Raw genomic sequence first — 12,696 nt, 5'->3', positions numbered from 1 at the left:
TGCGTTGCATCAGTGAGTTCGGTTTACATGTGATGGTGTTAGAAAGACTTCGTACTAAAAAACTTCTCAGACAGTTTTTGTTTGTTTTACACGTGAAAGATGGACACCACTAGAAAAAAGAAAATATTACATATCTGACAGTTTTTCTTCAAACACGTCGAAAACACAAACGAGGGGACTAAAAATGTGATTAATTTTTATATTTCTTATATTGTAACACCCAATTGTGCTTAATTTTGGTTTCGTGGATTCCGTTACGGTAATTTTGATATCAAAGAGTCCCACGCTCTGGAAAGCCAATTGTCGGAAATGTAGACAAAATAATGGAAATTATCGAGTCCGACCATCATAGAAACACTATTTTGATTACCAAGAAAATAAACATAGATAGAATAAATACATATATTAAAAATAATGGGGTTTTTATGGATTTTCTTATTCCTACATCCATATTTATAATAATTTACATTCTTGAGCTTTAAGAAAATCAGAAGGCAAAGAAGTGGGGATATTAAGATTGTTAAATTGTGTAAAGGGAGTAACCAATAAAAATGTTAAGAACCCTAAGTTTGAACCTTTATTTGTAGTATTAATACATACATGTTGCGTTAACATAAAAAAATCTTAAACATAAATAAAAAATAGGTGAAAATCTTCTTATAATTTTTTTCTTCATATATGCATAAAATTTAATATTTATTAGATAATGCATTTGTCAATTATAGGTCTCATATTTTCAAATTTGTGGGATGACTTTAGATACGCAAGCATTTATGATGTAGTTTACAACATTTATTTGATTTAGAGACTTATATCAGCCCTCCTATAACCTTTTAAACAAAATTTATATATTTTTTTATTGTGAGGATCAATTTTAGGCACTTTAAATATAATTATGATTTGTTGATACAAGTTGTCAATATTTTCTCCATTAGTTTGGAAAAAATCATGCTAGCTTTCTTTTGTGATGACAGCCCGAATACATATATTAATATTAACTAATTGTCTCTAAAACCACAAAATATCGAAATGTAAATAAACTCAACTAACCATGTAATGTTAATTGAGAACTACTAGCGTTTTTCATTTCTCAGGATACCTAGATATATTGTGACCTGGTTTTTGAATAATACTAGGCAACATTATGAATAAGGGTAAAGCCCACATTTAATACTGTGTATTAAGCAATAGAATAGGAAGATGACTATTAAAAATTTTAATCGTAGTAGGCCTTTAAATTTTTTTTATAAAATAAGTATAATTTCGATTTAGAGGAATATTTTGAAATGAAATCACGATAATTATGATATTTTTAGATAATTTTAATGGGGGAAAATTCAGTATTGGAAAAATAGAACATTTATTAAGTTGTCTTGAGTATATTTCTTTAAAAAATCAAGTCAAATGAAGGGACTTATTTAAAAGCAAATATTATTTTTAATTGCTGTATATTTTAGCTAAAACTGAAGAATATACATTATATTACAACATTTAAGGATTAGTCAGATTCATTTCCCCTTTTTATGGAACCATATATTGTTAATTTATTCAATATTCTACATATATGAATATTTAAAGTGAAAAAAGATTTTTAAAAATTGACAGCAAATCTGTCACAGCTCTCAACATTTTAAATTGAATATCGAGTTTTTTTGAGTTAAGGCCAAATTCAACTTACAATCAATTGGGGTTTGTCCAAGATCTGACTTTCCTGTAGGGTTTAGTACTAAAATCCAGTAATTATGTATTATGCAATTTGCCAGTTTAGTAAGATAACCATTTCTTTTTACCCCCGGGGTCAAAATTATGCCAAATTTCAGCCTATTTTATTTCAATTAAGAAGTATCCTGTTTGTTAATTGGTATATTTAATAGGATTAATATTCATATTGAATAGATATTACAATTTTGTTAAAATATAGTTGTACTGTTATACATAAAAAACTTTTTTGATAGATAACGAAGAGAAATATTCGTTTTTTCAGCAATATCTAAAAACAATAAATTACACGGGTTTCCCTCTTGCATTGAATCCATGATATAGGTATACTTAATTTTTGAAATAATTTTCTGAAGAAATACACTTTTATCACAGTTCTTAGACTGAAAATTATCAAGATAATTGTTGTAGGGAGTCATCAAATATGTGAAAGTTTGCGTTGAAATATATTAAAAGTATTCAGGATACTTTTTCGTTTTTTAATATATGTGAGACCTTATAAAGTTGTAATACTTTTTGTTTTCGGCTAATTTGAAACTTTTTTACCTGAGTTTCGACTAATTTTTACAACACATATTAGCATGTCTTAAACTTATATAAATGTTATTTAAATTTACAGTTGTTAAAAATATAGCATTCTAATGTGACTCGTCCAATTTTGCAACTGTCCCCGTATTCAGGAACAGAAGCAACAGTAAAAATATTAAATTTAAATTAGAAATTAAGAAAATTCACCAAAATATTTTTTGAGATATAAATAACTCGTTTCTCGGCCATTTTGTGAAGTATTCTTATCAGCTGAATATCTGATACGAGGATTCCTTGATATTAAACTTATCTCTGCATAGGAGTGGATGAGTAATGCTTAAATAAATATTTGTTAAAATCAATCTCAAAAACCTTTTCAGGACCCAGCTATGACTAAAAAATAGATTTGCTCTGAAGTGTTATTATAGGAAATAATATAGACTAATATATACTGCGAGAAAAGTTAAAACATTGGTCTTTTTACTGATCGTTACAATATCGTAAATTTCTCGTCACTCGATGATTTTGAAATTATCAAAAAATTGTATTAATTTATAGCAAAAAAAATTAATAATTTACATAAAAAACTGACAAAATTATTACTGTCTCTCCGAAAAATTACTTTTACTGTTCAAAATCAGACTTTCACAAATATATAAAAGAAATTTAACCACATGAGCTTATTTTGTAGAAAGTAAAATCCCAGGCAACTGGCGTCACTTTTTCTTTCGTCAGACCAACAGTGTTGTTGTCCACACTCTTTAGAATATTAACATCTAATAAAATATAGGCCGTCTTAATGACTTGTTTATGTTATAGAATTAAAATGATACATTGAAATTCAACAAGGAAAGTCAACTCTTGAAATCAGTGTTGATGTTTTTAATGATAAAAATAAAATAATAACTTATTGTTAGTTTTATACAAACTTGACTATGAAATATGATTTCATGTTTGTTATTGTTTCATCAAGTATTCGCCTCGTCTTTTAGAGTCTCTTCTCTGACGTCAAAAAGTGTTTTATCAACCCAAAGCGATGCCATCTTGCATACATTGAACGATAAATTCATTAAATAAAATGAACAGATTTCGAAAAAAAATCTTAAAGAAACTTACACAAATGGCTTTAAAAATTAATGGGACTTTGCGTTTGTTTGCATAAAACTTGATGACAGTGATATTTCTTGTAATTCAAATAAATAGCTGCAAAAATCCCTTCTAAAGAAACATAATTTTTCAATTGATTTAGTTTTGGATGGATTAGGTATGAGAAAAATAGAATCATTGGAGAGAATATATGATCCTACCAAATATAAATATTAATTTCTTTACTACACCATTTAATTATAAATTTAGATTGATGTAATATCATACTTTCAATGCCTATTATATGGATAAGAATTATGCTAAAAAAAATCACGTCGTTTATGAATTACCCTTTTATAAAAACATTAATAAATTACCTTTTGTTTAGTGTATAATTGTTTAGTTTATGTTTGGCGAATCTTCATTAAAATTAATATACCTTTAAAACCATCAGTACAAAAATATGACATACGAGTCTCTCATCCTCCACTTCTACACAATACAAGACAAAACATGCATTGCATCAAGACAAAATCAATCTTTAATAAATATCCAGAAAATGACTTTTTTATGAGGATTTTTTTCATTATTTGTAAATCCATAAAGCCTAATATTTATAGGTATATTTTGATCAATTTGTATTCAAATTTTGGGCACAGGCTGAGACACTCAATTATGTTTATTATACTTTAAATCTTTTGTTAGGTGCATGAGACTAAAAAGGGCCCCAAAAATAAAATTGATCAATTTATATATTTTTTAATTTTGACAAAGAATCTTTGCTCCTTCTAAGGATTAATCGTTCTAATTTGTAATGGAGAATAATTCGTCAATATAAATACTATTTTAAACCAGAATCAATTTATAAAAGAATACAATTTCCGTTCCGTCTTCTTCAATATCATGAAAAAAACCTTCAGTAAATGAAGAATATTTTTTAGATAAGTTTATTAAAAAACACTTTCAAAATATGTAAAAAATATGTTATTAATATTTTTAAATAATATTGGGAAAATTGACTTTGTTTCAATCATATTTATTTATGTAAATTACATTCTTTAATACGAAAAGAAATATTTACCAATATTAACAAAATAACTATCAAGCTAACATTGGTTAATTTAAATCTAATATACAATGTGTGTAAGCTATTATTGGTGAAAATGATTTCTTTTAAACACAATTGACTCTACATCCAGCTATCAAATTAAAAAAATAAAACTAGATTCTGAAAGCTTGATGGATTCTGATTTATTATAATAATAAAATCACATCTAGCCTCAATTACAGTCTCTATATCATGCCGAAAACGCCAACAGGCATCCTCCTCCTTTGGTAAATCCTGGAATTCCGTATGAATCCGACTTATAAATTATGAGGTTACTTTGTCGTTCTATCGCGTACCACACAAAAAAAAATCAATTGGTTAAATTTCTGTCGAGTTTGGAGGCCTCAAAAGTCCAGAGAGATGAAGTCGACAAAATCGTGTTTGAGCCATTTGATGTTTTTTTTTAAGGTTTGTCAGGGAGCCAAGTCCTGCTGCCCAATATCAGGCCTCACATTGTCAACCATGTCTATCCAGGGTTTCTCCTTGGTCTTTAGCACGTTCAGATGGGCATCAGTGTTGACCCTGAGTTCTTGGGATAACACATGGGATATGAAGCTAATCACTCTAAACACCATGACGTGGTATGGAAGCTTTTTCTGCATGACGACGGGCACATCTTAACCTTTTAACCTTCTGAGCGAACATCTCACATAGTTTTAGAGTTTTAGCAATTGTTATGTTGTCCCTCCCGGCACGTATACCAAGGATGGCTCTCTGCGTTTACAAATATTTGGGACAACTAATTCACAAATTTATTCCATTTTTATCCCATTGGTGCAAGTTTAAACAAACTATTCATAAAAAAAACTGCCAATGTGCCCGCGTTTGCCAAACAAAAGTACCCTAAATTTGCGGCACAAATAGTTTGTGCACGTTGTACATTATTTAATGAATTATCATCAATACCTCAAAATTGTTAATAATCGCATTTAACTGTTAAAAAAACTAATAAACTCTTTTTCAGTGTCGTTCATTTCATCAATATTTTCTTATAGGAAACAATACAAAATGAAAAATGTCATTATTAAACATAATAAAACGGAAGAAATCTAACAGGATCAACTGAGGTTCTTATGTAATTTAGTCTCAATTCCGCAAACTTATCTCGTACAATAAATTTACATAACCTATTAAATAAGATGTAATTCCAGCATATATATCTATAGGCAATTGTGGAGTATGATCTTTAAAAAAGGAAGTTCATTCCCCTATCATTTTCTTCGTCAAATGTTATGAAAGTAAAACTTTGATTCATGATCAATTTTTGACTTAGTTCAAAACTATACATTGCAAAAAAAAAAAGTTAACCTTTATTAATTTTAGAATAATTACTTGTAAATTTATTAATTTAACACTTTGATAATGAAAATTGATTATAATGATTTGTCAGCGAATTATTTCGATCATTTATCACTGCATTGTCGTATTTTTTTTGACTAAATCTTTTCTTTACTCATTATTTTTTAATTATAATCAATGTTATATTTTTTTTGGTGTTGCATGTAATTAAACTGTAAATATATACCATAAAGAATCAGAAAGTACGTACGAAATGTCATTGCATTTTTTAAAAGGAGATTATAAGCTTTAGAGGGGTAAAAAAAGAAGAATTTTTGTCCATAACATGACCGTTGAGCAAACTATATTTCAACGGTGACCCCTTGAATATTTTGTTTTTATTTTCTTAACCTTATAACTTCTTTTAAAAAAAGTATGCAACAATTCATGACAACATGCAGCGAGAATAATTCTTAGAATATTTCATTTTAATTTTTGTTTGATATGAAGGAGAAAAGTTCAAAATTAATTTTAATCTGTGAATGTGATGGACAAACTTACTCTAGTAGAAATTATATTTTGCTAAAAAGTTATGAAATTAATAAAATAATACATTTTTTTTTTCATGAATTTCATTACATGTAATTAATTCTCAATTTGGTAAGTAATTATTACAAGCGTATTGAATATTTTGAAGAAAGTCATAGCCCACGTCACAAAGTGTTAAGCCATTTTACTCTGTGAGTATGAATACATATGAAACGCCAAAAATGAATAAATTATTATAATTTTGTTAGTTAAGAGTAGTTTTTGATTGACTAGGGATATTCTAAATGAGTTTGTAGATCCAACATGAACATCTAATTATATTTTTTTGGCATTTTTGTGTGGGTACGAATAGTTTTGGGCTAAACTGTAAAATTTTATCCATGAATAAATTTCGAAAAAAATCTGTAGAAAGAAAACAAAGGATATGTTTGGTTTTTTTTTATAGAAGAATGTACGTTCGTTTCACTTTGTTTCTTTGTTCCAAGCCCTTCTTTGGATATAATTTTCTACTTTTCCAAAAATTAACTTTTCCATCTGTAGAAGTAGCGGTAGTACACAGCATTGTCCGGAGTTATTAGGCTTTGACGAACATCCAAAGTTTGCTTTAATAATATATTAAGATAACACCACAACAAATCCTTGGTACTACCCTCCGGTTATCATGAGCAAACCCACCCATATCTACTCACTCAATATTAAGACATTTTCTTCTGATGAATAAAAAAATAAATAATAACAGGCTGAAAAAATAAAATAAACATGATTTGATGAGTCAGGGAGTACTTTAGCATGTTTCTAAACTTATCTGAAGACATATTCATTTTTTTATAGGTACTTCCGGTTTTTTTTCTTTTTGATATGAGTGGAATTAAACGCTTGCAACATTTTATCCATATTCTACATTACTCCATGAATATTATACGCGGTTTTTTTTAACTTTATACTATTTTGGTATATGAATCAGGGTGCAGTTTCTATAGTGTACCTCGCAACGTGTTTACACAACATTTATATTATTTTTTACTGGCTAGATCTTTCTTAAGTTGAATCAATATTACTTTTTTTAATTTGTTAAGATTTTTTTGCAAAAGAACAAATTGAATCAACTCATTGAATACTTAAATTCTATCTCACGGTCACATAATTTATTTATGCAACATCCTTTTAGATTGATGGAAGCAAGAATTTTTTTTCTTTATACGCACGAACAACTTAATATATTTTACTTAACTCATATCATTATTACAATCTAAGAACACATAAAGTATGTGACAAGGTGGTTTTGGTACATCTAAATTTATATAAAATATTATGCAATTTGATAATGATAAAATTAATTCATTCCCTTTCTGGAAGGAATAAATTAAACAGAAACTCTTTATTATAACTTTTTTTATGTTTCGCATATATTATTAGGACCAAATCATCCCATATTTTGCCTCTCTAGCTGCTTGCATATAAAAATGTTTCGTGGCTTATCTTTTCCTTCCACAGAAGCTTCTTTATTCATAAGTTTTGTCGTAAATACTACCAAGACAAAGATGGCTTGTAATTACCCTATACTTGAACCTGTATAGAGAGAGATCCGTTTTAACTTCTCCATAAACGACTTAATAACTTTGTAGGCATGATTTTCATGATTAAGCAAGAGTTGATGCAATAATAAATAATCAGGTGTGCAAATTTGAATGGTATATAGAACATTTAGAGTTCCTTTTTTTAATTTTCAATTATTTGATTTATAATGGAAAATACGGTCAAAAAATAAAACATTGTGTAATTTTAAATCTTAAAAATGGCTGGTTCTTTTTTTTTTTTTTAATTTAGTTTGTTTATGTTAAAATTATTAACTGAAACGATCTATTATAAACTATATATTTTTTTCAAATGTTTGACCTTATGATTTTTTTATTGTCATTGGCATTGCTAACTTAATTTGTAATTGTTCTCTTATAAGTGAAAATTGAAACTCTTCGCCAATAGAAGTAAAAGTGATGTTTGCAATAAATATAATTATTATAGGTACATAAAAGATGTTGCCTTTTCAACCATAATGAAAATACATAGTAAGACTAACTCAATAATCTTCTTCTTCCCTTTTAAATTTCGTATTTAATATACGTTCTGCCTTTTTCCGCATGATTCATTCTTTGGATTTTTCATTTTTTTGGTGCATTTTCGAACCGACAACTTATACCTTAAAAAACATTCAGACATGCAGAATCGATCTTATTTTATGAAAAAAATTAAATTATTTGCAAAAAAAGACTTGCCCTCCAGAGCGCAGCCATCTGGTCGGATCAGAACAAAACATAGCCTTACGAACATAACTCAGAATTCTGTACAACTTTTAATAATGTTTAAAGTATGTATTTTGTATTGAAATGGACGCATTTTATCATTGTTTTTCTAAGCGGGACATACATTAGACACAGGCATAAATTATTTTAATGCTGTGTAGGATTTTTTTTTTTTTTTTTTTTTTTTTTAGTTAGTAAAGAACTTCAAAAGACAACTGTCAAAGTTACACGACAATCTGTTCTTTAGTTTATGAATGGTTGTGCTAAGTGGTACGCTACTTTTGTTTATTTCAAAAACAATGGACAATTTCGTGTTTTAATTTTGCATTGCTTCTTGATGGAAAAAATTGTGTTCTGCAGTTGGTTCAGTAAGTCAAACTGAATTAATTATTAAATTTCGATTTATTAATTATATGAAAAAATATTGTCATTTACGAAATCCATTTATTTGAACTAAACTTGAATCAATGCTCAAAAACTCGAATTCGACTCACTTATCAATTACTCAAACTCGATAGGCAATAATTATATATGGTGTGTAATTAATTGTTCATTTGTATTTATGTTCATTAGAAGAAGAAGGCAATTATAATATATTTAATTCTGAGATATTCTTAATTAAGTATATGTATTCGTTTATATAATCTTACCTTTACGTATGATGTTTGCGGAACAGATGTCCCTATAAGTGAAAGAAAAAATGATTATTAAAAAAAAATTATACATATACATTTTGATAAATATAAATTAGATATATAATCATATAATGTATTTGTCTAATTAACATAATTCGAAACTTAAACTGAATAATTAATATAAACAAGAGACATCAAAAGTACAATTTATTATTCATCGCATCTGATAAATTTTGCCAAAATTAAAAAAAATTGCTCTTCTTTTTTATTTGTTCTTGCAAAAAATTGCAAGTTGAATAAGTATATTGTACAATAGTGCTATTTTTTTTATAATTTCGATAAAGGCGTGTGTGGAAAATTTGTCAAGTGGTGAGACAATAACACCTATACAAATGTCATTGTTCTACAATGTCATCATAAGTTTGAACATATCTATTAAAGTTTGAATAAAGGGAAAATCTTTCGTCTTACTATCAATCAAACATCTTCTTTTTCTATTTTTTTTTTGTACAAAATTATTTTGATATACATTCTTTTAGTAGATAATTTTTTTTGAAAAAGTTTAGTTTTTTTTAATTTGAACGTATATTTGGATCTTTCCTTTCTCAAAATGTAAAATAAGGATATCATTCGTGTATCTAATCGCCACTATCTAGTACTTTCTCTATGTTAACCAAATATACTTATATATATATATATATAAGTTTACGAGGATTTTGACGACTTTATATTTCTATCGGTATTATACTGTACTGGTTGATTATATCAATAAGATAAATGACTTAGTATTTAATCTCTAAAAATATAATTCCCCATAAAACTCATTTATCATGATAAACAATTAAATGAATAAAAATAAAACTTTTTTATCTTCTAATAATATATACTTATATGCTTTAAAGATAAGAAAATACCCAAAATTTCCTTTACAAATGAGGTATGTTTTAAGATAATTTGCTATCTCTAAAAACCGCATTAGCATTCCTATCAAATAATTATACCTATAGTTTACTTTTTGAGGCAGAGAGCTGAAGAACATAGCAGATTGATGAATTAGCTTCTAAAGAGCCAAAAGATAGGTCCCACAACAAATTTAGCGTTGTTTAAACAAGATATAAGGCAGAGGTGCGGACTTGGACTACAATCCATATTATGAAAACTTGCAACTCGACTTGATCAAACAATCAAATACTCGACACTCAAGAAGTCAATCTTCGTTTGAGATGCCTTTAAAGAGGATGGTTCGAACCGAGTTCGGATAGAGCAAACTCATGGTCAAAAGAGGCTTCTATTCCTAAATAATTAAATGAAGTCAATTGCCTAACCTGATTTGGAGTATGAAGGTGCTCCCATACAACCATTTATTGTTGTGTTCTGTTCAAAGCTTTAAGTCCCTGCCAAAATCAACGGCACGACTGACATCCTTAAAATAAAGATTCATACTGTCAAAATTTAAATAGAAGTTATTGCATGATGCAGGGAGCACTGGAAGACTTGAGGCTTGATTTGGACTCGTAAGCTAAGACTTGCTACTCGACTTGAAGTGTAAAGTCATTTCAATTTTTAAGGATGTCCTTATATTTCGATAGACTTACACTGGACTCCATAATGATATTCAAGGATTTGGACTTTTGCGCAAATATTTGAGACTAAACTTCGACATGAGTCGTAAGATATTTTCCCACCTTAAATGTAACGTAGAAAAAAAGAAGTTTAATTTTTAAATTATGGCTAAAGTCATAAACAATCATTAAGGTTGAGAATCAAAAGTATTTTCCCGTATGTGAGTTTTTGTTGTTGGCAACCTGATAACTGTTATTTTATTTATTTAGCAAGCTGCTATTTTTATTTTTTAATGTTCCTTTAATTGGTTAGAGGGAGTTGCGTTGATTAAGTCATTGTAAACATATTAGTACTACAATTTATCCAAATAACCTAGTAATCTTCTGTGAAGTCCATATACATACAGTGTTTTTTTTTTTAAATCTAGGAATCACCTGGCGCAATCCTACGCACATTGAGCTCAACAGAATAATTTATCCAATTCGTGTTGTCCATGAGATACGGCCAGTCATTTTTTTTTTTTTTTTTTGAGTAGAGAATATATAAGTATAAGGTGTAATCATAAGTTATTTTACTCATAAATGACGGAGACTAACACTGATGATTAGTTTTGGTAGTCATAAGTATAAGTCACAGTTAGAATAAGAATGGATATGGAGTGGGAATTGTGTTCATTACTTTTCTCTAAAGGCCGCTTGAATACAATCTAAGTAAACGTCATGACAGGTAAGAAAAAATCCTGCAATATATTTTTCAAATAGTTTTAGGTTTAGGCTTGTTTCTTTTTCTTTTTTGTGTTGTTTATTTATATATCGCATGTTGCAAACGATTTACAGCCCTACCAATCAATGTAGGTGGAGATCGGGACAATTGCAAGCTTTGACAAGTGTTGACCACCTTGCACTGTGAGTTACAATATTTCAAATTTCTTCCGAATTAGTTATTTTTGAGTTTTGATAAAGTTATATGAACTTATAGCAAAAGAAATAATAATTCAAATTATATAAGTTACAGTAAAAAAAAAAAAATACTTAAACCCTTTAAAAAATATTTATTTATTCAATATCTCAATAACAAATTAACAAAAGTTATTTAATTTTTTACTTAATATTATGTATTACACCATATAATTGTTATTTAAATTGTTGAGTGTGTAGATTCTTTAATGTTCTAGAAAAAAGTACAAGTTGGAACTGTTCTACCAAATGTAATATCAGAAGTCAAAACACTATTACTAAAAAAATAATAGATAGATTGTTTCCTATTAGTTTGTACGGATATCAATATTTTCATGCAGTTTCAAAATAGGTATCGTTATTTTGGTACATTTTGCAACTCAATTATATTTTTATCTGACACATATATACTATTTACATTTTATGATTGTGTATCAGATTTGTACGTTCGTTTTTATATCTGTTAATATTCTTAACTAATCGTTTTTACTTTTACTCACTCTAATATTTTAAAAGTCGACTGCTATAGGCTTTAACTTTCAGTGATGATCCAAATAAGCACTATTTTTCATCTTTAAATTCGTATGTATTGTATCAGTACATATACATGTATGTATATTCAAACAATTTCAAGCTCTTGTAACTTTAACGATTGTATTTTACTCAGGTATATATATACATAATAGTTTGAATGTTACGTATCCAAAGTTACAATATTACTTATAAAAATATAATATTGACTCTCCTTTTTATTTATTGGAATAGTTTTAGAAAATGTCGGGGGGGAGGGGGGGATATTGTATTGAAGTACCAAATAGCCTGAACAGATGGACACTTATGAAATACTGGATTTTCCAAGCTTACCTCTGTAAAGTAAAAAATTTGAATAACGACATTTTGACACATAACCCAATGAACTAACACTCATATATGAAAAGTTTAATTGTATTCAAATTTCTAACAACTCAGCCTCC

General features: G+C 27.9%; 1 protein-coding gene across 1 annotated transcript in view; it reads right to left on the bottom strand.

Moving 5' to 3' along the window:
- The window catches only part of LOC121123324 (glycine receptor subunit alpha-3), a 151,496-nt gene that overhangs the window by 23,980 nt on the left and 114,820 nt on the right, over positions 1 to 12,696 (bottom strand). Inside the window, exon 8 of the mRNA XM_040718444.2 lies at positions 9,219 to 9,250. Coding sequence (XP_040574378.1) covers positions 9,219 to 9,250 — 32 coding nt within the window. The remainder of the gene's footprint in view (positions 1 to 9,218; positions 9,251 to 12,696) is intronic.

The sequence above is a fragment of the Lepeophtheirus salmonis genome, chromosome 8 (genome assembly GCF_016086655.4).
Source record: "Lepeophtheirus salmonis chromosome 8, UVic_Lsal_1.4, whole genome shotgun sequence".
Lineage (NCBI taxonomy): Eukaryota > Metazoa > Arthropoda > Copepoda > Siphonostomatoida > Caligidae > Lepeophtheirus > Lepeophtheirus salmonis.
Note: the sequence above shows the minus strand (reverse complement) of the source record. Positions and strands in the feature narration are given on the sequence as shown.